This window comes from Patiria miniata, unplaced genomic scaffold (assembly GCF_015706575.1).
Source record: "Patiria miniata isolate m_02_andy unplaced genomic scaffold, ASM1570657v1 HiC_scaffold_25, whole genome shotgun sequence".
Taxonomy (NCBI): Eukaryota; Metazoa; Echinodermata; class Asteroidea; order Valvatida; family Asterinidae; genus Patiria; species Patiria miniata.
The window spans coordinates 5,713,023-5,740,332 of NW_024037064.1; the positions used below are offsets into that span (position 1 = coordinate 5,713,023).

General features: G+C 38.3%; 1 protein-coding gene and 1 long non-coding RNA gene across 2 annotated transcripts; both read left to right on the forward strand.

Moving 5' to 3' along the window:
* Positions 1-1,794: 1,794 nt before the first annotated feature.
* LOC119733301 (E3 ubiquitin-protein ligase TRIM56-like) lies at positions 1,795-7,541 on the forward strand. The gene is made up of 2 exons (XM_038206899.1): positions 1,795-2,881; positions 6,797-7,541. The coding sequence occupies exons 1-2, from the start codon at positions 1,795-1,797 to the stop codon at positions 7,444-7,446; spliced, it is 1,737 nt and encodes a 578-aa protein (XP_038062827.1). The 3' UTR covers positions 7,447-7,541.
* Positions 7,542-15,928: 8,387 nt separating this feature from the next.
* Positions 15,929-20,875, forward strand: LOC119732888. The gene is made up of 4 exons (XR_005271621.1): positions 15,929-16,005; positions 18,041-18,226; positions 19,131-19,212; positions 20,754-20,875. It is a non-coding gene; the product is annotated as an uncharacterized LOC119732888 (long non-coding RNA).
* The last annotated feature ends 6,435 nt before the right edge of the window (positions 20,876-27,310 follow it).

A 27,310-nucleotide genomic window follows, 5' to 3' on the forward strand; every position in this document is an offset into this window, starting at 1 on the left:
TTCTCCGTGGCTTTTCTCCTAAACGGTTCATGATATGAACTTGTAACTTTTCATATATATCGACCCTCATCCCAAGTGGTGCATATTACTCTGACGTCATGATGACGTCATCGGGTGTCAAATTACAAGGGATTTCAGCTGCAAAAGTGATCAATTACTTTCACCTATTACCCCTGAACAAAATAATCGATGATGTTTGTATTCCATAATCGGATAGACCATGAATTGATAAACATTTTTTGTCGTAAACTCGCTTGACCTTTACTTCTGGGTCTACCGGAAGGTCAAAGTTATGTGAATTTAAAATGAAAACTTTAGTCTGAAATCAAAACAAAGCAGAATTTCTTCCAAACGGTTTACGGTATGACCCAGAAACCTAATGTGAACTTGTACCATGCTACGAAGATGTTTTAAATTTTGTTACGTCACCATGACGTCATCAGGGATCAAATTACAAGCGATTTCAGGGCAAATTTTGAAAAATAGTTTGCGCTATATCTTTTGAACTAAATAGAGTATCGTGTTCGTTTTTTCGTGAGGTTGACTATGCCGTGAGAAACATTTCTTGTTCCCGGACACAAAACCGCCTGACCTTCACTTCCGGTATTACCGGAAGTGCAATGAAAACTGAATGTAATTTAAAAGCGAAAGCATTTTACAACACACATATACATGTAAATTATGAAATTGTTTAGTGAGGAATGCCAGACAAAAAAAATGTGATGACGTCATCTTTCGAAAGGGCGCCCCCTAGCGGCACATAATACAGTGTTTGCTCTTTCTAATTTAAAAACCATCCGTTCAAATCTTACCAAATCCCGCCTTGATATGCTTTGATTAACCAAAAATAACTTGGCAAGGTTTCAAATTCATGACGTCATCAGAACGAAAGTTACTTCTGTGTGAATTTGAAAACGACCATAAGTTCTAAAATCCGATTCATGTTGTATATCTTCGTAGCCCAAGTTACGATATCCTTTACAATGTTCAGTTTTTGCTGCCAAATACTGTGACGTCATCAAACCGGAAGGTAGTTGTTATGAATAAATACACGTATATTTTCCATACTTTCATACGTCATTAAACTTCACAATGAACATTTATCCACTCCGAACTAAATCAGTATTCACTTCCTGTTTTTGAATAATGACGTCATCCAGCCAGAAATAACTTGTGTACATTGCATGTTTACTGAATTTTACCACAAAATAATTGATTGTACCTGACAGGATTTAATTTCGTGATCCTTTGTTCTTACAGAAACATATTCATAACTTAACACGGCAGTGTTTATTGAAAAAAATATGTCTGCCCGACCACTCCAGTGCATTTGTAACAACAAACGCGAACCATTTTGTCTTCAATTGATTTGGTTGAAATTAAAAAAAAAGGTAAGAAAAGAGTGTCAGTTATTTTGAATGGGTTAAATGCTAGCTTACCGGTACAAGTGTAGGAATCACAATTTGCCTTAAACAATGTTCCAACAAAACCTATATTTAATAATAAAACTTGCATGTATATTTATTAATGACCAGATCAGGGCACAAGCTACCGTACACGTACCAGAGCTCTTCAAAACATCAGAGCTCTTCAAAATTTGACAGGAATTCAAAAAAAAAAATGATGTTTTGTTCAGAAGTGGATACATGTAAATACAAAATAACAGATGAAAATAAAATTTTGGGTTTTTTCTGCCCGGATGAACTCACACAGACAGTACAGTATTAAAGAAGTTTCATCTCTGTATTATAACCATTTCAATTTCTTTTTAAATACCCTTTGTATACAGATAAAATGGCTACAGCTCTAAAAAGCATCGGTCCCCATCTTGAATGCGACATATGCGCAGACAAATATAAACAGCCCAAGGTGCTGGATTGCATGCATAGCTTCTGCCAGAAATGTCTGGAGAAATACTACACCAGCAGGTATGCAGGTCAACAAACAATTCCTTGCCCTGTTTGTCGACGGGAGACAGTACTTCCAGAGACACACATTCAAGGCCTGAAAACAAATTTCCATTTGATGGGAATAGTTGAGGAGGTCTCACTCCAAGAAAAGGTGGTTAGTTCAGTGAAAAAAACGCCCGAAGAAGATGAGTCTAAATGCCAGAAACACAAGGGGGAAGTGAAGTGGTTTTATTGTGAGACATGTGAAGAGTTAATCTGCCGAGTTTGTACTGTAGTAAGCCACTGTAAACCAAAACATCACTACATTGAGTCTGGAGAGGCTTCTCGCAAATACAAACAGTCACTGAAAGATATGTTTCCAGATTTCACGAAAAACATCAAAAGACTTGAACAATCTTTGGCCACTTCATCACAAGCTAAGCAGAAATTTACACAGAACGTCACAAAGACTGTGAAAGCTGTGCAAGACAAAGCGGATAAAAAGAGAGCTGAGATAACAACTCAAGAGACAAAGATGATTGCAGAAATCAAACAACTCCAGCAGGATCGCAACAGAACATATGATGAGCATCAGTCAACACTGACAATGATGCTAGAAAGTAAAAAACATTTGCTAGGGAGATCCCAGGATATCATTAACACTGCATCAGACAGTGACTTTCTGTCCCTATACCCTATCATCAGCAAAGACTTGAAATCACTCAAGAGTCAAAATCCTCCCCAGATTGATCCCAAGCTTTCCTATCTGAGCTTCACCCCGGGTCAGAGGATTGGTGAAATTAATCTGGGCAAGCTGGATTTAAGACAGTGGGAGATGTGTCGTGAGTTTGGTACAGAGGGGCGTGGTCCAGGAGAGTTCAATTGGGCTCAAAGTGTTACTGCTACTCAACCTGGTGAGATTGCTGTGGCAGACTGTTTCAACAACCGAGTGGTCATCTGCAGCAATGAGGGACAACACAAGGGAACCATTCGCGTACAAGGTAAGTTCCTTTTATGTACATGTTCATCAACACAAACGTTCATAATTGTGTGGAAATTATAAGTCAGTCTTCCTTGTGCACATGCAGATCTGACAACTGAGAATGAAAAACAATAAACTACTGGCAAGGAATTGATGTGCTGACAGTGCTCTCTGACAAATTTGATTTTGTTCTCCCGACAAAACTTCAATATTTTTTCTTTACGTGTAGGCCTATGTTTAAAAAAAATCACACTCTGACACACACACACACATACACAAAAAACTACAACAAACCTTCTATTTATTTCATTACTGATTTCAGTTTATTTGGAAGAAAAAACTGTTTTTATGTTGGGGTCTGTAACCTTTAGAAAAGTGTGAAGTTGCTTTGCAAACAAACTAATCTGCCGTGTGAGTAGAATGTTCTACCCAGTAAACAAAACACCGGAAAAGAACCTTGTTACGTGCGGGGAATGCACGGCAGAAAGAAATAAGTAATAAAAACGGGAATCATGACTTTTGAATCAAAGGCAAAAATGAGACCAATATATGATTAACAAAATTTAATTAATTCTCCCAAATCAATCAACAGGACAGTGGGTGATACAAACATTCTCAGTTAGTCTTCAACTTTAAACGTCATGCAAGAACCTCCAAGCATTAGACACAGGCAAAGCAAAATAAATTAAAAAGAAATTAGCAAAGCAGCAATTTATACAAACAGGCAAAATACAGTAAAGAACAAGCCGGCAAAATAGAGTTAATAAGCAAAACACACAAAAAAGGCAAATTGTACTCGGCCAAATATAATTACCAAAGGAACCAGTAGCAGGAACAGGCCCCGCCCAGCCAGTGCCCACAACGATATTAGCGCAGCCGTCGAACCAAGCATCTTCGCACCCAGCCGTAGATCAGCCAAGCCACAGGTAAGTCAGCGTTGAGCACCGAGAATTCAGCCACATCAAGCAGGCCACAACAGTCCAGGTCTCTGTCCGGTAGTACCGTCAGCCTCGGCCATGATCCAGCGATGAGGGGTACTAAATCGGTAGGACGGCGGGAGATGCTGGCTCAACGACGCGCTAATGAAAATCGCACATGGTTGTACATGGGCACCAACTGAGACCGAATAAAAGCCAGTCAGTGCTTATATAGGGTATTTACCCGCGCGTAGCCACCATAACAAACATTCATTAAATACCGAAAATTCTAGTGCGGGAGCAACCGTACTAAAGGGTTACAGATTAAGTGGGTTCGTAACAACCTGTTTTGGGGAGAGAGTTTTTAGTGAATTTTTGGTTTGGTAGTTTTTAAACCAAATGTTCGCGTTTTTATAACGTGATTTTTATTAATCATAAACAGAAGTAATTCATTAGTGATCTACACGTTATTGTATCTTGTTATTTACCTAAGCATCTTACTGCTCTACATAACGTCAGTATTGAGCGTGTGTAAAAGGTTATTATTTCGTTTTTTTAAAGACCAATAGATTTAGTTGTACAGTTACCAGTAATTCATAAGTGATCTTAACGTTAGGCCAAATGGTCAGACCGAAGTTCTGGAATTGATGCTGCGACGCATTTTTTGGGGGGTTTTTTTGGTGGCTTTTTTTGTTTAAGCTTGAATTGTACAGACAAGGTGGGTACTATTTTGCCTGTTTGTGTCCTCATTATACATTGGTGTCCTCCATAATTTGCCTTGGTGCCCTTCATCATTTGCCTTGGTGCAATTTTCCCATTCCTTGGTGCTCCTTGTAACAAAAATTTGAGGAGGTGCGGCAATAGAGGGCACTGTTGTAGCTTCCGTGTAAATTTGAAGAAAAAAAAAAGGTTGACGAGTATGATTAAAATCGACGCGCGCACTGACCAGAGACCGAGTATTTTTTTTGTCCTTACTAAGCATCTTACTGCCCCACATAACGTAAGTATTTAGTGTGTGTAAAAGGTTGTTATGTCGTTTTTTAACTGAAGACCAATAGATTAGGTTGTACAGTTACCAGTGATTCATTAGTGATCTTTACATTATTGTGTCTTGTTATTTACAATGTAGGCATCTTACTGCCCTACATAACGTCTCAAAAAAAATGGTACAATCGGAAAAAAATTAGTTAAATATGAAATTTCAAAATCCTAAGTCATAAGTCATTCTTACTTGGCATAATATTAAAGAACAAAGACTGGGCTTTCCAATAGTGTTTGTTTGATCTTATTTGTTTTGTCAATTCAGAGGTATAATCAATTTAGTGCGATACACCAAAATCGATTTCAATGTGCCACTTTTATGCATGGGCAGAGTTGTTTCGAGTACTGTGCCATACTGTCTTGAAGCTCACAAAAGATTGTAACTTGGCAAAAGATTGTAACTTGGCAAAAGAAAGAAACTCGATTTTGTGTTCCGCAGTAAACTGGAGTTATATCTGGATTCACAATTTAAGCAAATGAAATGAAACAAAAAGTACTGGAAAGCCTGGTCTTTCTTTTTTCTTTAATGTGATGCTCAAAACGACTTACTTATGTTGAGATTTAATATTGAACAAAAAATTGTTTTCGATTGTACCATTTTTTTTTAGACAGGCTGTAGTGTGTGTAAAAGGTTATTTTTTCGTTTTTTACAGACCAATGGATTGTTTCACTTAAAGATATAGTCCATCATTTGTAGTTTGTGCATTTTGTTCGTTTGAAGCAACAAAAGTGTTCAAAATCTGATGAAGGATACTGAACAACTAGCCTGATGAAGTTTCAGCTCAGCTTCAGCGGTATATTCCGAGAAAAACAGCATTCTAGGATCTCAATTCAAATCAAAAGTTGCTGAATCATGTTTTGGATTGGGCCTGAATTCAGCGTCCGAGACGCATTCTCACTGAGCCGATTGCAGCTATACGCGATGTTGTGCACTGATCCGACGAATTATAGCAACTGCGCACGCGCGTGCGTCGTGCCAATGCTTGTGAGCGCTTAGCCGAATAACAAAACGAACTACTGATTTAAATTTTCCTACGGTGCGTCTTAAGTTGCACCGTTGGAAAGGCCTTCTTTTGTTGATTACTTCAAAATGACAGCTTGCCAGAAAGAATAATTTCACAGGGAGTTTAGTCCCCTTACTATCTTTCAACCAAGTACGTTTTTCAACAATAATTACGCCAGTTACTTTTCGGATGGCTGCAAATGATGGACTATAGCTTTAATTTACATGTTGACTCGAGGTGGGCGTTGTAAACCTTGGTGAAGCAATTGTGCCACTTTTTGGCCATGAACGATATGTTTTGCGAAATAGCGGTATGTTTTAGGATGTTTTTATGTAGAGAATGTTATAAAATTTAGTTATTCAAAGTCTCAATGAAACAAATTTGCTAAAAAAAAAACAAACAAAGCAAATAAAAAAATGTTTACGTGCACACTGTGAGTTTAACTATTATTTGAATAATAACCAATATTAATTGAGTTTCAGGAACCGTATCGCTGAACCTTGGAAATTGCTAACATACATGTAACTACATACAAGAACTGAGTTGTTATTAAACAGTTTTCAATTATTTGTTGTCTAAAAATGGGGTCTATGTTGTTCAATGCTTCATTTGAAAATTGAGCAACCTTTTTATTGCTAAAGAAATGGCAACACGGTTAAATATAAGACTAATATATTTTGATGTTTGAACAATTAGAATAGCACAGAGAGTGCATTAACTTTATAAAAGACTTTGCAAAACTGTATCTCCAAGACGTTGCAGTTATTCACAATTATACATGTATGGTGGTTGAAGACTGCACAATGTTCATGTAGGCCTATTCATTCTACATGACCGGGTTTTAAGGCACGCCATGTATTCATTGTTATAGGTAGGTTATCATAATAGGTATTTATATTTCATGAGGACTCAGAATAGTGACAGTGCATTTATATTCTGTGCATATGTTACATTTGAGTTCTTCTTTACCCACAGGTCCACTGGCAGTTGCAGCCATCCACAATCCTGAGCAACGCTTGCTTGTGTTGGATGGAAGCAAGTATGTCAAGGTGTTCAACATGAAAGACAACACTCTTGTTATGCAGTTCCCAACGGTGCCCAAGCATCAGGTAGACAAGACAGAAATGGACCTACAGAGTCTAGCCATAAAAAATAGTACATGTACAATCGTAGTGGGTGATATCAAGAGAATGGTGTGGACTGAACACAGACCCACTGATGGTGAGATCCTACACACCATACCAGTGCAGACTCCACCTTACTACCTGGCTGTGGATGACGATACTGAAAGAGTTGTGGTCAGTGGATATAACACAGGGAAAGTGGACGTTAGTGATAGCAAAGGTAAAACAAATGCCACCATCCGGCCAACCATTAATGGTGAGCCAGTGGAGTACTGCCGTGGTGTATGCTGTGACAGCTCAGGCATCTACCTTGTAGTGTACCAAGGTGGTGATGATGACACTGGTCATATTCACCACTATGACCTAGATGGCAGGTTTCTTGATTGCCTGGCTCAGGGTCTGTATTACCAATGTGGAATCACGTTCACATCAGATGGCCAGCTGGCAGTGGCTAACGGACACTCAATCCAGATGTATCACAAGGTGTGATGTAATCCAACATGACATTGACTAGCAATCATCATCATCCCAACAGCAAATGTTGAGGATGAAATTGTCCGGTCATTACATCACCATCACCACAAGCAACATTCCAAACTGCCAGATCCCTCTGATGTGAACCATTTTACCATACAAATTCTTAAATAAACAATGCATCAATTACAATATGTTACTATACAAAGTCTTATATAAACAGTGTATTGACTACAGTTACATTTGATTTGATTGGGGGACAATTCGTTTTAATTTTGATCAATTTGAAAGGAGAGGGGAGTTAAGTGGGTGTTGAGGTGTTTGAATGTAATGAGCCCCGCCTCCTCAACCCAACACCCCTCCCTCACCCAGTACATGGATTGCCATCAATCTATCCAATACTTACCAACTCTTTGTGATGTTTATGAAACCCCGGCTTCGTTGTGGCTTCCGCTTCATTTCTGGCACTAGATTCCTAAGAATCTTACCACATTCAAACTCAGTGAAAATACACCAACCATCCATTGGCCTTGTGTGACAGGATACGGTGTCTCTAAAGAAGAAAATGGACCAATATTGTACTGGAGTTACATCAGGGGACAAAAATCATGCAGCCTGGGGCCAAAGCCAGGGACGAAGCCAAGATTTCATAAACACAATTAAGATTGTTAAATTGTTCCTGGTGGAACTTGCTGTATATATATTCTGCTATCTTTCATAACAAAGACTTGAGAAATGTTTAGGATCATTTTGTTCTTGAGATGCAACATTCTTAAAATTTATTTTGAGTAATTACAACTTTACAAATGCATTACTCAGTTCAATTTGGTGTTAGGATTAGTGTTCAAGATAAGCCTTTATTCACTCAGTTAAATTTTTGTTCCTTTTTTTGCTGTTGGCATCTGCCTATTTAATAAATAAAACACTACTCTTCCAAGTAAATTGACTTGTCTAAATGTATCCTAAAGATTAGTGACAAAGCTCATTCTATTAATGTGGTTTCAGATCTTCATTCACAGAATAGAGAATTGTGTTGACATTGTTCATGAGGTTTATATCTTGACCTCATCATGGGCTCTGCAATCTGCATAGTAGAAGCCAAAGCTGGAGACAAAGCCAAGATTACGTAAACTCCCTGAGATTCTGAAATGTTTTCCTAATGAAATCTACATGTACGTGTTTATATATTGTACTTTTGACAATAGAAATTTTGAGACAGTTTTACAACCACTTCATCCTTGAGATGTAACCATACTACAAGTATTTTGTGAAATAGTATTGTTTGAAATCATTTTAAGCATACACATCACCATGATAGTTAGTACTCAGATTACTGTTCAATGTAAGCCTTTATTTACTCAGTGTTGACATTACTTTTTGCAGTTTCTGTTTACGCATTTGAATTAACAATACGCTTACATGTAAATTGAAGATAATTTACTTATTGAAATGTTTGCTAAAGATGAGTGAAAATTAATTTGCTGTCCTGTCTCAATTCACAGAATTAAGACTCATTTTTATAAGAATTTTTTTATCTTGATTTGAAATTTTGTTGACATTTTTTCTCAGACTGTCAAATATCCCTTCAGTTTGAATGCTTAGAAATCAATTCGACTCATGCTGAATTTCAGAAAGCTATACGGCCTCAGTTGCCTTGATTTTGGCCTGACTGCCACCTTGAAAAGGTCCCCACAAATAGCGAATTTCTATTCCCGGTTTTTTCCTTACAAACCAAAAAGATTTCCTCGTCTTTTCAAGAATTTAATTTCAAACTTCTGTTTTCATTGTTTATTTGGTTGCAGTTTCAAAATGAAAAAAAAAAATCATCACTTCAGTTTGCGTTTCAGCCAAAAATTATGAATTTTTTTTGCAAACTATCAATCTTATTGTAAAAATTAAATGTTCAAGTAGACTTTTTAAGTGTTTAACATTCACCACTTTATAGATCTTAGTAGTCCCAACAAGACTTTGTAAACTCCCTTTATGTATATTCTTCAATTTGTTCCTAATAGAACATACATCTGCTCATTGTATACTGTGCGATCTCTACATGACTTTTCTGATAATGGAAATTATTCTGTATTTCTGTTAACTTCACTTTTTAAAGCCATGTAAGATCATTTGCAATTACCCAGATAAGTACCTACCGATTTAATGACAGAAACCTCAAAGTGAAGATTGGACTGGTAACAAATACCCTGTGAAATAATTCCACCTGAAATGGTATTGTCAGAAAACAACATTGAAGGTGGTTTCAAAATGGGGTGCTTACAGAATCCAGTTACGAGATCCAAAGACTTGTGCATTATGTTTTCTCTGTTTTCTCCAAAATGTATAGTAGCCACTCAGCTAAGACTTGAACAGAATGCTTGTTATGCAACCTACTAAAAATATTGGGCACTTTTGTTGCTTTGGAAAAAATCTTGCAAAAAGCAAATGATCCTATGCACAATGTACCTTTAAGCATGCACATGACTATGAAAGTTGATTATTTCTTTGAAGGTTAAACATTCTTTAAGTGTGAAGGTTGCCAATCATTTTAACAAATGTTCAAATCAATGATATTGAATTTCAGGAAGCTATGGCCTCCGTTGCCTTGCTTTTTGCCTGACTGCCTCCTTGAAATTTCCTTGCATTTTCAAGAATTAAATTCCAGACCTCTGCTTTCATTGTTGTACCTATTTGGTTGCCATTTCAACTTGAAATTAATGAAAACAATTATCCCCGTCACTGCAGTTTTGAGTTTCAACAAAGAATTATTAATTTTCATGAGACTTTTCAAACTCTACTGTAATAAATCTATTCAAATTTACTGGTAAATTCTGAGGTTTTGAAATGAGTAGAAATAAATGCATTCATCCTTTTTAGTCACTGGGATAAGGACATTTATTAGCAACATTTTGTGACTAATCTTTTAAATATTACTTTGTTGAACTTAACCTTAGGACATCTGAAACTTTGACTTGCACAGCTGGTATTTGTGCCTTCCAGCTCAAACAACTGTAATTTCTGATGCTAAATTTGTGGAAAACAGATAAAATAATGTTTTGGGCCACTGCTCCCACCAAAAATGGCTTCATCGTGACCTGTTTTCTCTTTTAACCATCTTGATAGGATGGGTGAACAAGGACAAACATGATGTCCTAATTGTATCCACATTCGTAGCTTCTGAAGGCATATTGCTAAGTTTAAGGACACCCACGAAACTCTGTGACTTTACCCTATTTGGGGACACTTGTAATGAGTTCAAAACACATACACGTGTAGTTATTCTTTATTCTAAACATGCCAGCTAGCTTGGTGAACAAAGTGGATTTTCATGAGTCTTGCGGGAAAGGGGTCCAGAAGTAGGCTTGCGACTATGGTTCTCTCTATTAAAGTGAAGCCCTTTTCACACTAGACATATCTCGGGGTTGACGTAGGGTTGAAAACATGTATCGTTTCACTCTTAAAGAATTTTAACCATGTGTCAACCCCAAGATTGATTTCGCCCCGGGTTGAACTCAACCCTGCTCCAGACCAGGGTTGAGATTTTCAACCCAGGTTGACATTCTGGCCAGGGTTCAAAACAGTAGTACCTGAGCATGACAAGCTTGATTTGCATGAAACAAGTGTGAAATGATGTGGGGTTGAACACATGTTGAAATAAAAAACTCAACCCAGGGCGGCACTGGGTTCACCCAGGGTTGAGTTCAACCCAGGTTGAGAGGCTCTAGTGTGAAAAGGGCTGAAAAGTTGGTTCTAGTTGCCCCATCTCCCCTCCCTCTAAGAAAGTCTACCCCCCCCCCCTCCCCATGAATGGGGCAACTTAATAAATGATCACGTTGGGCTTACTGAGAAGTGACTGCTTGTAGTGAAGGCCATCCCACACGATTGCATCCTTTCCACACGACCGCCATACAGGACTGCTTTGGCTGATTCCCAATTTTCAGGGGTCAAATAACATCATTCAAAGTCTGTTGGTAACAAAATCAGAGTCTATAATACTCCGGCATGAAATAGTGCAAGGATGGGTGATCAAGTCAAATGGAACATTTGTCAGTGAAATAAATGTTTTCACTCTTTCTTTTGTTCAGTTTGAGGTCGATTATTAGCTTCATGAATGACTGCTGCATGGTATTTGGTATGGATTAGGGAATTTGGGTTGGGATAATCAGCCTGAAACATTACCCAAAAAACCCTGAAACTACCCTTAAAATTACCCCCTTTCAAAAATGTGGGTTTTTTTATGTTTCAGACCAAATCCAACATTTTTTAATTTGTCTCATAAAAAAAAAAAACAACTCTGAATTCAGGTTAACCTAAAAAGTGGCATCCTAGATTAATAGAGGGAAAATGGACTATTTTGGAATACACTGGAGATATATGGTCTCTTACGATCTAGATTTTTTAACGTAGTTGTGCCTCTAGCTCTAATTGCAATAAGCATTGGAGCTGAAGTTACTAACAGTGAAACGCCGCTATAACAAACATGGTGGAGTCAACAGACAGTATTCGTTATAGTGGTTGTTCGTTATAGCATGGTTATATTGATTTTGCATTAATATAATAAAATTTACTATTTTTGGAGCCCATGGGGATTATTTGTTATAGTCAAATAATGTTTGTTATAGTGGTGTTCGTTATACAATGCCACGTTCAAGGCTAATTCTATACATTTGTATATAGTGGCGTTTCACTGCATGAGATATGGATTAAAGAATCTTGGTTGGGATACTAGAGGGAAAATGGACAATTTTTGCAATACTGGGGGATACATGGTCCCAGATTTCGGGCCTCTTATGATCTAGTTTTTTTAAGGTAGTTCTGCCTCCAGCTCTAATTTAATGCGATAAATAAGCATTGGAGCTGGAGTTACTCAAGTTAACTCAAGCTATATGCATCCAAATTAAAAAAAAGATAGTGGATATTTTGTCGGAGGTAATGCCGGCGAACTAACGTTTACTAAAGGTTTGCCGGCGGCAATCATCTATCAACAGAGGGCGCAGTACTCTTTAGATAGGGCTGAATTATAAAATGTATTAAATTCCCACCAAAAGTTGTGTAGCACACTTGGTGTAGTGGTTAAGCAACGGCCCTTGTGAGAGGGATGACCCGGATTCGATCCCGATCCCTGCCACATTTCTCAGGTTTTTTTGGGGGGGGATGGCCCCAATTAAATAAGAATATCCTTCTTTTGTTATTTTAACATGTCTCAAACATTTTATTGCAGAGTATTACATTTTCTTTTTCAGATTTGTGGCTCTGGAGGATTTAATAAAGTCCGAAATTATAAAATGGTCTGATTCCTATCTTGTGAATACGAAGTTACAACGATAATATTGGTCTGATTCCTATCTTGTGAATACGAAGTTACAACGATAATATTGGCATGGATCCAGACTAAAATTTGTCACCGGAAAATGTTTAAGTACCAAAAAACAGTAGGCCTAACTGCACATGTTCAGTGCATATTCCGCAAACTAACGTTTGGCCGTCTACGGCAAAATATCCACTAGCTGCCATAAAAAAAATAATTTTCTAACAAACTTTTAGTCCAAGTAACTTGGACCCAACTTATCGCCTTTTTTAACATTCGGGCATGATCTACTGGGCGATAGTGGGGTCCAAGCTAATGGTTTATGCAGAGCAACACAATTCTGTCACTGACCCAAAAACCCAACATTGCCCAACAAAAACATCAGATTTCACCCTCAAAATGGTTACTAAATACACCACCTGAGGTACAAGTAGACATCGATAATTAAGATCAATTAAATAAAAGATACCTTTTTGGGACTTTGATCACAAGAACTCATATCAGGAGCTTGCGACACCATCACGGTGTCTTTGTCAACTGGTGTTGTTGAGGCCCTCACGTGACCCGTCACGTGACCAAGCTTGGTCGCCCGACAGGAGGCGGTCGTACACGTGGGCCAGCTCGTACCCTCCATCTCTGTTCATTTGGGGGTGGTGTCTGCGGATTTCCACGGCCTTGCGGATTTTGCATTTCCAGAGGTCGTCCTCCCTGGCGATGATCTTGACATTGTCCACGGAGATGCTATGTCCTGGGGTGGATATATGTTCACCAACAATTACTGCTGTCAGGGGGGGCTGACCTACTGTACTAGTGTGTTCTCTGTATCGGGTCTGCAGAGTGCGAGCTGTTTCCCCGATGTAGGGCCTATGTGTCTTCACAACCATGCATCACACGACATCTGGTATACGAGGCCACATTTCTTGAGGTCTTGGGTCTTATCTTTCAGGCTGATCAACTGGGAGCGAAGAGTGTTGAACGGTTTGTGTGCTACCGTGACACCATGTTCACGAAACACGTACACTCCAGCTGTTCAGACCCGTCACGTGAGCCTAGAGGGGTCACGTGAGGGCCTCAACAACACCAGTTGACAAAGACACCGTGATGGTGTCGCAAGCTCCTTCGGGATATGAGTTCTTGTGATCAAAGTCCCAAAAAGGTATTTTTTATTTAATTGATATAATAATGGGACAGGAAACGAACTTCCATGCTCGATAATTAAGATGTTTGTACTTAAGTTTACTTACGATCCAGATGAAAAGTGAAATTTTCTGTTCAATTCCGAGAGCTCCCCTCACAATCGTGAACACGTTAATTTTCCGATTCGTGTTAATGTTTAAACGACGCGATGTCGTCTTCATGCCCAGCGTACATTCGATGGTTCCTGTATCCTGAGTACGATTCCGTTACCGAGCGCGCGCCATGCATCGATTATGATGAGTAGAAAATTTCACAATCGATCTTGAGGGGAGCTCTCGGAATTGAATGGGAATTTTCACTTTTCACCCGGATTGTAAGTAAACTTCAGTACGAGTACAAGCATCTTAATTATCGATGTCTACTTGTACCTCAGGTGGCGTATCTAGTAATTTGGAGGCCTTTTTGAGGTAAAATCTCGTGTTTTTATTGGGCTATGTTGGGGTTTTTGGGTCAGTGACAGAATTGTGTTGCTGGGCATACAGCATTAGCTTGGACCCCACTAATATCACCAGACCATGTCCGAATGTTAAAAAGGCAATAAGTTGGGTCCAAGTTCTTTTAAGTACTGTGTAAGTAAAGATAATGATGGTTTATCAGAATTTATCAACCAAAGATTTTGAGGCATTGACTTTGGAGTTTTTATAGTTTTGTTTTATTCAAGCACGCCACATTTACTGAGCCGATTTTGTGCCCAATTTCCGGACGCCACCGTTTTCAAAGTTGTATTTCGGACATAATTTAAAGACACTGAAATTGTTCACAAAGGTTCAACAAAAAGCATAATTAAAGTAACTAATAGTACCAGCATTTTAATGATGAAGTTGTCGTCATCAAAGAAATTTGGCAACCCTGTATGAAGAAAATCGGGGAAACGTCGTTGTGCCTTAGGCCAACGTTAACTCCAGCATATACAGATAACACGTGCTGTCCGCCACTGGCATGTTTAACAAATGGTGGCGCTCTTCACAATTAAAGGAGTCAAGTCTATCCTCGTTCTCTTCTAGTCGAGCGGTACGCCCTCGCTGCTATAGTACTATTGGAAACAAATTGAAAGTAAAGTTCGCCCTGGGGACTATGGCCTGTGTCCTTCAGTACAATGGTAAAATCCTTATTAACGGTGGTTGTGAACTCTTTTGAAATAAGTTAACATTTTAGTGGGCAAAATTAAAAGTGTGCCCACGGAAAACGTCTTTTTTTCGCACCACTCTACTGCATGAATTGTTTTTAAATATAGTGTTTGATGTTCCCTTTCGCAATTTAATGTGGACTTCCTCATGATGACATCACGACCAAACATTGAGCCAAATTTGAGTTCATATTACACTGGCACTTTTGAAAATGTACCTCTTTAAGCCAGTGTGTTGTGTTTTCAACCAAATGAATTGACTTTAATTCGGATGAATTTTTCGCGCTGACACCGCTCTACTGCTCTGAGAGTATTAATTGTTCCCTGTTGAAATGTAATGCCCTTGTGACACAAGCCTATTGAAATTAGAGGGTAGCTGTCTAAAATGAATTAAATATGATTAAAATAAATTGTGTGGTCATGAGAAAGCGTTGAACAACACAAATTATATCTGACTGAAACAATATAGTGTTTAAACGAAAAAAAAAAATACAATCCGAATCAATTTTCATGGAAAATGGCAACATGATCCTCTTAAAAACTAAGAAAATTATGGCCGTTTTACTTATTGAAAGTCGTTTGTTTCACTAGTTTACAAGGGCATAACCCCATACATTTTACCCCCACCCTTTTGTTAACTTAAGATTTCTGTTGAAAAGGGACGCGCCTGACAAAATAGTCTAGCACAAAGACAAATTTATTTGCTTTACTTTAATCTTACTTTAATCCATCCCCCCACCGTTAATTGAGAAGGGCGCCCTCAGAATGTAAGATGTCTACGTCCAACTAGAACTAGAGAGGGCACCTGTCAAACTGGTCGATCGTAAACAAAAGTCATACATGTCATGAAAGTTGTGGACGAAACTCTTGAAGTTCAGCAAGAGAGGGAACGTTTTGAGAAAGAACGTTGCAACGTTGACGCACATTTTCTTCATATATCATGTCAATAAAGGTCAGTCATTGTAAAAATATGTAAAATATATGAATCTGGGACTGAGAATCATTTCCAATTTGGTTAAAACTTAAATTGAGAATCTTCTTGAGAATCTTCTTGAATTTCCGTAAACTTTGTACACAAACGCTGAATACTGCATTCTTTCCTTCCTTTTGTTTAGTATTTTGTGGAAAGAAGGGAATGTTTTTGATTTATGAGGGAAATTTCGGGGTAAAAGAGGAAGACAACCAGAAAACGGGTTCAAAAATACAAGATGTTAACTTTGAAAGCTCAATGAATGCTCGATGCTGATCATGCTGATTGGCTGATAAAAAAAATTAGATAGTGGATATTTTGCCGGAGGTAATGACGGCAAACTAACGTTTACTAAAGTTTTGCCGGCGGCAATCCATATCAACTGAGGGCGCTGTACTCTTTAAGATAGGGCTGAATTATAAGATATATTAAATTCCCACCAAAAGTTGTGTAGGCACGTTTGGTGTAATGGTTAAGCAAAGGCTCTAGTAAGCGGGATGACTCGGGTTCGATTCCGACCGCAGCACATTTTTAAGGTTTTTTTTCTCATCCCCAAATAAATAAGAATATTCTTCTTTAATTATTTTAACATGTCTCAAACATTTTTTGGCAGAGTATTACATTTTCTTTTTCAGATTTGTGGCTCTGGAGGATTTTTTTTAAAAGGGAAATGTACAAAAGTACATGTACAAAAAACCAGTAACTGCGCATGTTCAGTGCATTTCCGGCAAACTAACGTTTACTAAAGGTTTGCCGTCTCCGGCAAAATATACACTGCCAAAAAATTAATATTTTTTTAAATTTGTTACTTAGCCAAGCTGCATCAGGCTTTCATTCTGTCTGGCTTGCACGCGTGTTGTGAGAAGTACAACATGCACGTTGTCTCTGATTGCAAAAATAAAAGATAGGAAAGTCACATTTTCCTTTGAAAGTGTGTTTCAAAAATTACAACATACATGAGTTAGTATGAAGAAAAAAGACTGGCCTGCAAAAGTCACTTTGGTAGGCCTACTGAACAGTCATGTAAAAGTCATTTTTGAACGGAACTTGTAAAAAATAGAGGTGTCCTGAAGGTAACGATAACCCAAGTCTCAGTACACAATTTACATGTAAGCCCCATCGGTGTTACAACTGCGCGTGTGCACATCACATGACAACAATGGTCTGTGGATAAACAAAGCAGAAAGACTTCCATACCCCACCTGGATATCACTTGACGCCCTTTGCAAAAAAAACAAATCCTATGAGACTCGGGTATGAAAAATTGCAAATGTGGCCAATTTACTGGACTACCTCCGTAAATAAAGGCCACACTTGGAACATGTACCCCCAGTAAATGCTTCCATATTTCCCCGGCAAAATTGGACTTTTTAGGACATGACATTATCAGAAAAACTAGTGATATCCATACATATGTACAATATAATTCTTTCCTATGGCAAAAAAGAAGATGGAACTTTTGTTGGCACAAAAGATGCAGCATATAGACATCATGATCAATACAAAACATCTTAAACCATGGTGCACAAAGCAACATTTTGCATCTACTTCAAAACAAGAACACTTTCTTTGATTTTGTTGGTACCCCGCTATGATTTTGCATGCGTGTGGCGAACTGTCCATCCACAGACCCTAATCGTTGTCATGTGATGTGCGCACATGCAGTTGAACGAAGATCATTTACGATGCTGTAACGATAGCAATTGCTGCAACAGTAGCCCCAGCATTGTTTTTAACATTTAGACATGATCTGGCAATAGTACTTACATGGCATTTCAAATAATTAACAACCAACCATTTGCCAACAAAAACATCAGATTTCACCCTCAAAACGGCCACAGAATTACGACTTATGACACCTGAGATACAATTACAGATTTATGATTTGAAGATCAAGATATTAAGCTTTACTTACAATCTTGATGTAAAGTGAAATTTACTGTTTATCGGTGAGGGCTCTGTTGTGGATACCGTGCGGACGCCATTTTCAAAATTTTCCTCCTTTCACAAATTTCAGGAAACTATGGCGACAGGCGTCCAACATGACCTGATGAAGCAGGCACAGTGCTTTTGGTCAATGCTGGATGAGCTTGCAGAGACCGATGAAGATGCATACAGGAAGTTCATGGCCACAAACCTCCAAAGAGGACAGCAAGAATTGACACCGGCCAAGCCATGGATGTATGTCAAGACCCGTATCAAGGTAGGTTCAATTAGGCCCAAATATGTGTGTGTTTATGCCATAAACTTTCTGGTGTAAATCGAGGACACACGTGCAACATCATCGATGAATTGAGGACAGGAACCAAAATCAAGGACGACCTCAATTAGAAAACGTGTACAAAACCAGTGAGAGCTGTTCCAAAAAAGTTAGGGGAATAAACAAAGGAAAAGGGAAGAGGAACAATAGAAAATCCTTGATTTACACCATAAACACCAAAAAGTTTAGTGTTCTTTCAGGAAAATGAAAAAAAATCACCTGTATTTAATAATTGTTTTTGTTAAATTACTGAAAGACGCACACCTCTTTTGTGATCCATGGACAGAACTTTAAAACGGTGGTTGTGTTTAAAATTCTGTTTCTTGAAAAGTACATGAGTGATTTGAATGATTCTTCCACTAAAAGAAAGTTTATGAATTGGGCTGTCATATGCTAGATTTTGAAAGTGCTACATGCAAAACCTCACTAAAACAATAGTCCCGCCATTTGGGTTTCTTTTTATTTTACTCACCCTGTATGGAAAATCATTTGAACAATGATAAAATCATGGTACAAGTATAGCCCAGAAAACAAAAAGGGTGGGGGGGGGTGGAGAATGAGGTGTTTGTAAAGGGTTGCCTAACCTGGGGGACTTCCACAAGTTCAAAGAAACCTCCATTTACCTACATGTAGGTAAGAAAACCTTTGATGTTTGCATTTAATTACATGTATTATCAACAACCATAATCTCGTATATTTTGGGGATTCCTTTGAAGTTGTTCTAGTCTCCCATGTAAGACGAGGCTTCTCCTAATTTTTTGCCCAATTTACGGACACATCTTTTTTGTTCCCATTTTTGGGTGTTTTCTGAGATAAATATAATGATGTTATCATTGTTACTACACAGACCTTTGTCAGTGTACCAGAGTGATGAGAACTCTCAGGATGTCATGATCAAGTCTGAAAGTCATGATGATGCGTCAAGTTCAGTAAGAACTAGAACTTTAGAATTCAAGTTCATGAATGCTTGAATGATAATGATTCTACATGATCCTACATAGATGTTGGTTTCTTCTACATACATGGCATGGATAAGTTTCTTTCTGAAGGCCAGGCAAAGTAATGTATTGCTAGAAAATTGCCTTCACAATAATAAAAAAGCCATTTGCTCTCGGGGCCGAAAACCCCAGGCACTTTGCCCAGAACTGGTGACCTGCTAATCCACTGGGTGAAAACAACTCCACAGTAGCGACCACAAAAAAGAAAACAGGGCGTACATAGGGGGAAGATCTTAGTTTCCCTGAAGTTTTGTTCCCCTTTGTTCCTATTGAAATCTCAAAGTCCATAGTGTTTCCCTAATGGGGCAGATAGATTTCTACAGACTTCCTTCCTTATAGGGTCTATTGTTCTATTGTGTTTACTGCCCCATGTGCATGAACTTCAACACGCACACACACACACACACTTGTTAAGTCAAAATGGTGGTGTTTTTTGTTTTCATCCACCGTTAGGTATAGTCGTTACTCAGTGACTGGAAGTGATATCATGAAAAGATCACCTCGTTGATCACCTTCAGTCTATTGTACATGTACTTGTACTAATGGATTGCTTGCACCTGAAAATGCTGGTTTAGTCTTTGAAATCAAGATCGTGCCAGATATTGAAAAGCACAATTTTATAGCGGCCTTTTTTTTTAAATCCAAAATGGCCGCCATACATGGTTTGGCATGTTTGGGGAAAATGTAAACATGGCTAGGTACTGGTACATACAGGCCTACAACACAGTTTCCAAAAATGTGTACTTTTGCTAATCCCTGCAAAATGTGAAGGAAATTACATTTGGACCTTTTGCTTTGAATGCCGCTCATATTTCCGTGCAATGCAAAATAACACGTTGTCATGGTACATGTAGTAAGAATTGCAAAAGCCAAATGTTAGGCCAAAAAAAAAAGTCTCCGGTTTCTGGTATGGAGCTTGTCCAAAAAGTGGTGCGGCGACGCGTTTTTTTTTTTTTTTTTTTACCCGACTTTTTTGCTTCAAATTTGCTTCAAATGTCGGCTGATGACTGCAAATGGTGCCCGACTAAACTTAGTGCAAATATACGGGAGTCCAGAGAGGCCACATAAAGCTTATTCTCGATCATAACCCCATCTAAAAACACGTTGAAATTGTGCAGCAGCAGAATTCCAGTCAAACCAGTGAGTTTGGCGGTTTTGAGACATCATCTTTCATTGAAAAAAAAACTTTTTCATGTTGCCGACGCGCATGGCTACGGCGACGCGCGCGCATACCAGAAACCGGTGACTTTTTTTTTTTGGCCTTAACACTATCTGGCTATTGAAAATATATGTTGCAACTCCCGATAACCAAACTTGAAAGAAAGCACATGCATTCATTTTAAACTGTGGCTGCAAAAATAAAGACCAGACAGTTTGGTGTGGGATGTGGGCAACTGAAGTGGTCTTCATTACCTGTGATGGACAATGGACAAACACATATGGAGGGTTTGTTCTTATTCCTCCATGAATAGATGAACACTCACATGATGCTGGGAACATACATGTAAGTTGAGAATGCATGACCATGGAATGGCTACGATGACCCACTGAAAACAAGGCTTGGTCCACATTCTTGTGATGTCCCCTGTGGACTTATGGACTTGGCAAACAGTGAGTATACAAATAGGTCACATGTCACAGTGAATAATTTATAATTTTCCCCTATTAACCCACCTAAGGGGAAACAAATTTGCGGCTGTGCGCAATTTTCTCAAACGACATCTGCATAGGGTGTGTACTCTATGGCGTTTGGGGAAAAAAAAAAAAAAATTAGAAAAAATATAAAATTAGAAAACAAAAAATGAATTCGAACGTAATGAAATTCAGACTTTATTTGCCTTTAAAAAAAAACCTCCGAAGCCTCAGATTTAGAAAGAAAAAAAAAATGGGTACAAAATGGTGTCACGGACCCACAACGCAAGGAATCCGGCCACATGGTTCAAAATCACAACCCTACCACAAGAGCTATCGCACTGCTCGCAAATCTTCAAAAAAAAATAAACAAATACCTGCGTACGTATCATAAAAGTATCGTAGAGGGTGCTAAACAGCCATAGTGGATAAAGTTTAGGAAAAGAAATTTCACAGGCCGTGCAAGAATTCTGAGAGCTCTCTGGGTGAGCTTTGACTGTCAGGCTGTATACGTGGGGGAATTTTATGGTAGCAGAAAAACTGTGACTGATGCTATACACGATGGTATTTTGTCTTTAATTGGATTAGGAACTTATCCCATGGCTGCCCTGGAAATGTTTCACCCTATTTCTTTACGGAAACAACACAATAGACTGTTTAAGTTGTAGTTTTGAGGCTTCATGCCGTTTTGCATGCGCGCTTTTTGCAAGAGTGTCCAGGAATAATTTGAAGTGTCTTGTTTGTTTACTTTTGTCTGGCTGGGTCAAAGTATGATTTTTAGGGGTTTGTTTGTTATGTGTGTTTATTTTCGGTTTCAATAGTTTGTAAACACTGCCCTTTTCCATTCAAATGTTCCTTTTTCATCAGCGTTTAACCCCCCCCCCCCCAATACTTGTAAATGAGCCCATCTGTTTTGATCGAAGAAGTGCCCTTTTCTGCACAAGTGCCCTGTTTGTCAAAGAAGTCGTGCCCTGTGTATAATCTTTGGTTTTGAACAGCACCCCATCGTCAGATAGTACCAGCCCTCCCCCCCCCCTTATTTAATTTTACGGAGGCAAAAAAGAAAATGAAATGCACATTAATTATATAAATGAAGCGTGCTGTTGTTTTTACAATGCGATTCAAAATGTTCTGAATTGCAATGTGACGATATCTTAGGCTGTATCTTAATTGTTGTTCTGACTCTTTTTTTTTCTCATTCGGCGTCGGAACTTTGTCAAGTTAAATTTTCCTTTTCAAAGACTGCATGTAATGGTTTCTGGATTAAAACTCAAGTACTTTGTTTTGTAAGTACTATATCTCTGACGCAGGAATGTGGTGGTGGCGTGATGTAGCATTGCAGAATAGGAACCTTTGACCCTGTTAATCAAGCCTTTCATGTATACACCATCAACTTGAACCTAAAACAAAACCAAGTCACGTAATTGTTGACTGATGCAACATCCAGGGAGTGAGGGAATGCGCCGTCCAATCAGAGACCTGGGCCCCTGGGTATCACGCAACTGGCTGGTGATAACCATCATTATTCAACGATGACCTAAAAATATTCGTCATTTTTTCATTGGTGAATATAGAGTGCATATATGTAGACAAAGAGCTAATATAATATTCAAATTTTGATACCCAAAGCCGTCATATACATGTATAAGATTTTGCATGCGAGGGTTTCATCAGAATGACGATGTGGCATTCAGCCTTTGCACATGTTGCATGCCTTCATTTATGAAGTCTGCTCGCAATCATTGAGTTGTACTATAACATTGATTTGTACTGGGAGTTTTGCATACTTTAGAGTGTGGCCCTCCATTCTGCTCAAGAAGGTAAGAGTTGTAAATTGCTTTAATTATGCAAGTACATGAATGTCTATCAATACCCTGATTGCAAACTGTGAGGAAGACATTCCATATGGTACAAGTTCAAAATCATGTAACTGACAAACCACGGTACTTTTGAATTTCTGATCGAAGAAATGAACTATTGTGGTTCATTAGTTACACGATTCTGAACTTGTATTTGAAACGTCTTCTTCACAGTGTGGCATCAGGGTAACAGTAGACATTCACGTAGGCCCCCTACTCGTGTATTAAATAACCAGAGAGACTTTGGTGGTACCCTATTGTTCCCCCTCAACAGCAAAGCTGGAATCTGTACGGGCAGCAGGAATATAACCCTATGTTTTTTTTTCCCACTAGGATAGGCATGAGTAAACCTTGTGTGCATTCATAAAGGGAATAAATAGGTGCTTGGTCTGTTTTAAACAATATGGTCAAGACTGGTTTGGAGTATGGACAAAAATTGCAGTGTACAACAATACACTGTTTGGATATTACTACTGAACTATTGAAATACAATTACACCATTGTTCAATGTGCCTGGTTTTGGGCGGAGTGTCATTTTCCCCATAAGAGATGTCTCTCTGTATGTAACAAACTATGCAGTATTGAAACGATAACCAACCCCAACCCCCCCCCCCCCAACCCCTCACAAAAAAAATCATGCTTTACAAAAAAAAAATCTGTTACTTCTAGGGTGGAGGCAACCAGCCAATCTTATGGAAAATATTGTCAGAAATCAGTTGAAGCAATTTTCTGAGTGGGAAAAAATGGAGTAGCCCTCTAAAATCCTGCAATTGTTTTGTTTTTTTTGGATTATTTTGCTAACATCCCTACTTTATACTTCAATCTTTTTTTGAAATACAATTACAGTTTTTCTTTCGAAAAGCAAATGAATTTGGTGTCACTTTATCCAGATCTCTTTTGCAGGTTTCGATTTATATTGACAGACTAGTTCATTTCCGCAATAAAGTAATCGATGCCCCTACAATGTAGCTTACCAAAGTTGGGGAAAAGAAACATACATGGACTAACTATAGTTTAACACAGCATCAACTTCTTTGAGTGGAATGTTGTGATTTTGTCTGACTCCATGTTGTAATTTTACTTGTGAAAATAGTAAAAAAAAATTAAAAATGGATTTTGTTTTAACACCACACAAATTGTCCTCTATTCGTCCTAATTTTCCTGGTTCTCAAATACGTTTAATTTACTGGCTAGTTGTTAAGCTCAGAGAGACAATCTAAATTTGGCAAAAATAAACTTCAAGAAAGATCAACCAATGGTAGTTGTTTTAGGTTTAAGAGAATACATGAGAAAGTGTGGATTCGTAATTTAAGAATTCATGAGGCGCGAAGCGCCGAGTGATGTTTGTATAAAATTAAGAGTGTATTCTTCGACTTAAACCATTGCATCAACAGAAGTATTGGAAAGAATGTTGCAACCTGACGCCACTTTTTTCTTCATATACATGTATATCATCTCCATAAACATGATAAAGGTCATTCGTTTCAAAAATGATGATAAGACATGAATCTGGGACTGACAAATGTTTCCAATTTTGTTAGGAAATACTTGAAATGACTTTCCATAGACTTTGTACACAAGCGCAAAAGTGGCGTCAGGTTGCAACATTTTTTTCCTGGCGTGTTTAGCATGTGTATCGCCACACCCGTACAACCCGTACAAAGTCATTTTGTGTGTATAGGCTCCTTACGTCAAAGTGGACAATTCAGACGACGATTTCTTTCTGACTTAAAGTAAAATTTGCAGTGACAGCGGAGAATCTGACAGTGAAGATGCATTGGTAATTTTCGGAAAGCAAATTTTCACACAGACGGTCCTATTCATGCTCATTATGGAGAACAATTGTCCGATGTGTTCAAAGTGTGGATTCGTAATTCCGAATCCACACTTTACTAAAGATTCGTCGTTCCGAATCCACACTTTGTGACCAGTGTAAGAGATTCATAGATCCCAATCCACACTTTTAACAATAGTGTGACGTCATAGCAATGGTTTAAGCTATCATAACAACAGAACCCAGGATTGAATCCGTAGAGTTATACATGTACATGTGCATAGAAATAATTTGGGCCTATAAAATTTGGCATGATGTTGGCCTAATAATAGTTTAAGGTCATAAATAAAGAGTGTGTGTAGTGAGGGGGCAGGGCATCACTGCACAGTGCATTTGTCCTTTTTCTTTTAATTTGGTTCAAAGATTAAATCTTGAAGTACTTTGTTTATTTCTATAGTGTATTTATTCTGGGCATCTTTCGATTTTGAAGAAAAAAAACTGACACATTACACTGACACACAAAATGACATATAATGACACTCTACAAAGAATATACAATCAATGACCCAAATTGTCAGGGTGTGTGATTTCTGTGTGAAATCTGTGTGATTTCCTGTAGTTTCCTCAAAAATTTTGAGCTTGCGAGACTGAGAGGTACTAGTCACAGAGGCACGAGTCACAGAGGTACGAGTCACAGAGGCACGTTGCCAGTGGCTACGTGGGGGGGGGGGGGGGTAGATAAATGGTCATGGCTAGGCTCTGACTAATGGTCACATGCTTGCCTTACATGGACTAGTAACTTATCAAACAACTGCCCTGGAATTGGTTCATTTTATTTCTTAAAGAGAAGATAAAAAATGATATTTTTATCAACAGACCCTTTAAGTTGGCTTCCTGCAAGGAATTAAGTGTAACTACTCAGGCGCGTATCTAGGTTGGGGGGGGGGTAAAAAAAAAAACACCCCAGCTCTGTCCCCCCCCCCCCCCCCCCCAAAAAAAAATTATCATACAAATTCCAAAAATTAAAGTTCAACTTGTCGCTAAAATGGCAACTTAAACCCCCTCGGAGGGAGGGAGGGTTTATCTCTAAACCAGAACATGAACCTTGCAGAATAGGAACCTTTGACCCTGTTAATCAAGCCTTTCATGTATACACCATCAACTTGAACCTAAAACAAAACCAAGTCACGTAATTGTTGACTGACGCAACATCAAGGGAGTGAGGGAATGCGCCGTCCAATCAGAGACCTGGGCCCCTGGGTATCACGCAACTGGCTGGTGATAACCATCCTTATTCAACGATGACCTAAAAATATTTGTCATTTTTTCATTGGTGAATATAGAGTGCATATGTAGACAAAGAGCTAATATAATATTCAAATTTTGATACCCAAAGCCGTCATATAAGATTTTGCATGCGAGGGTTTCATCAGAATGACGACGTGGCATTTAGCCTTTGCACATGTTGCATGCCTTCATTTATGAAGTCTGCTCGCAAACATTGAGTTGTACTATAACATTGATTTGTACTGGGAGTTTTGCGTACTTTAGAGTGTAGCCCTCCATTCTGCTCAAGAAGGTAAGAGTTGTAAATTGCTTTAATTATGCAAGTATATGAATGTCTATCAATACCCTGATTGCAAACTGTGAGGAAGACATTCCATATGGTACAAGTTCAAAATCATGTAACTGACAAACCACGGTACTTTTGAATTTCTGATCCAAGAAATGAACTATTGTGGTTCATTAGACTTTACACGATTCTGAACTTGTATTTGAAACGTCTTCTTCACAGTTTGCCATCAGGGTGACCGTAGATATTCACGTAGGCCCCTACTCGTGTATTAAATAACCAGAGAGACTTGGGTGGTACCCTATTGTTCCCCCTCAACAGCAAAGCTGGTATCTGTACGGGCAGCAGGAATATAACCCTATGCATTACGGCAGAGTATTCAATGTTTTTTTTTCCACTAGGATAGGCATGAGTAAACCTTGTGTGCATTAATAAAGGGAATAAATAGGTGCTTGGTCTGTTTTAAACAATATGGTTAAGACTGGTTTGGCGTATGGACAAAAATTGCAGTATACAATAATACACTGTTTGGATATTACTGCTGAACTATTGAAATACAATTACACCATTGTTCAATGTGCCTGGTTTTGGGCGGAGTGTCATTTTCCCCATAAGAGATGTCTCTCTGTATGTAACAAACTATGCAGTATTGAAACGATACGATAACCCCCCCCCCCAACCCCTCACAAAAAAAATCATGCTTTACAAAATAAAAATCTGTTACTTCTAGGGTGGACGCAACCAGCCAATCTTATGGAAAAAATTGTCAGAGATCAGTTGAAGCAATTTTCTGAGTGGGAAAAAATGGAGTAGCCCTCTGAAATCCTGCAATTGTTTTGGGTTTTTTTGAAAAAATTTGCTAACATCCCTACTTTATACTTCAATCTTTTTTTGAAATACAATTACAGTTTTCCTTTCAAAAAGCAAATGAATTTGGTGTCACTTTATCGAGATCTCTTTTGCAGGTTTCAATTTATATTGACAGACTAGTTCATTTCCGCAATAAAGTAATCGATGCCCCTTCAATGTAGCTTACCAAAGTTTGGGAAAAGAAACATACATGGACTAACTATAGTTTAACACAACATCAACTTCTTTGAGTGGAATGGTGTGATTTTGTCTGACTCCATGTTGTAATTTTACTTTTAAAAATAGTAAAATTTTGTAAAAAATGGATTTTGTTTTAACACC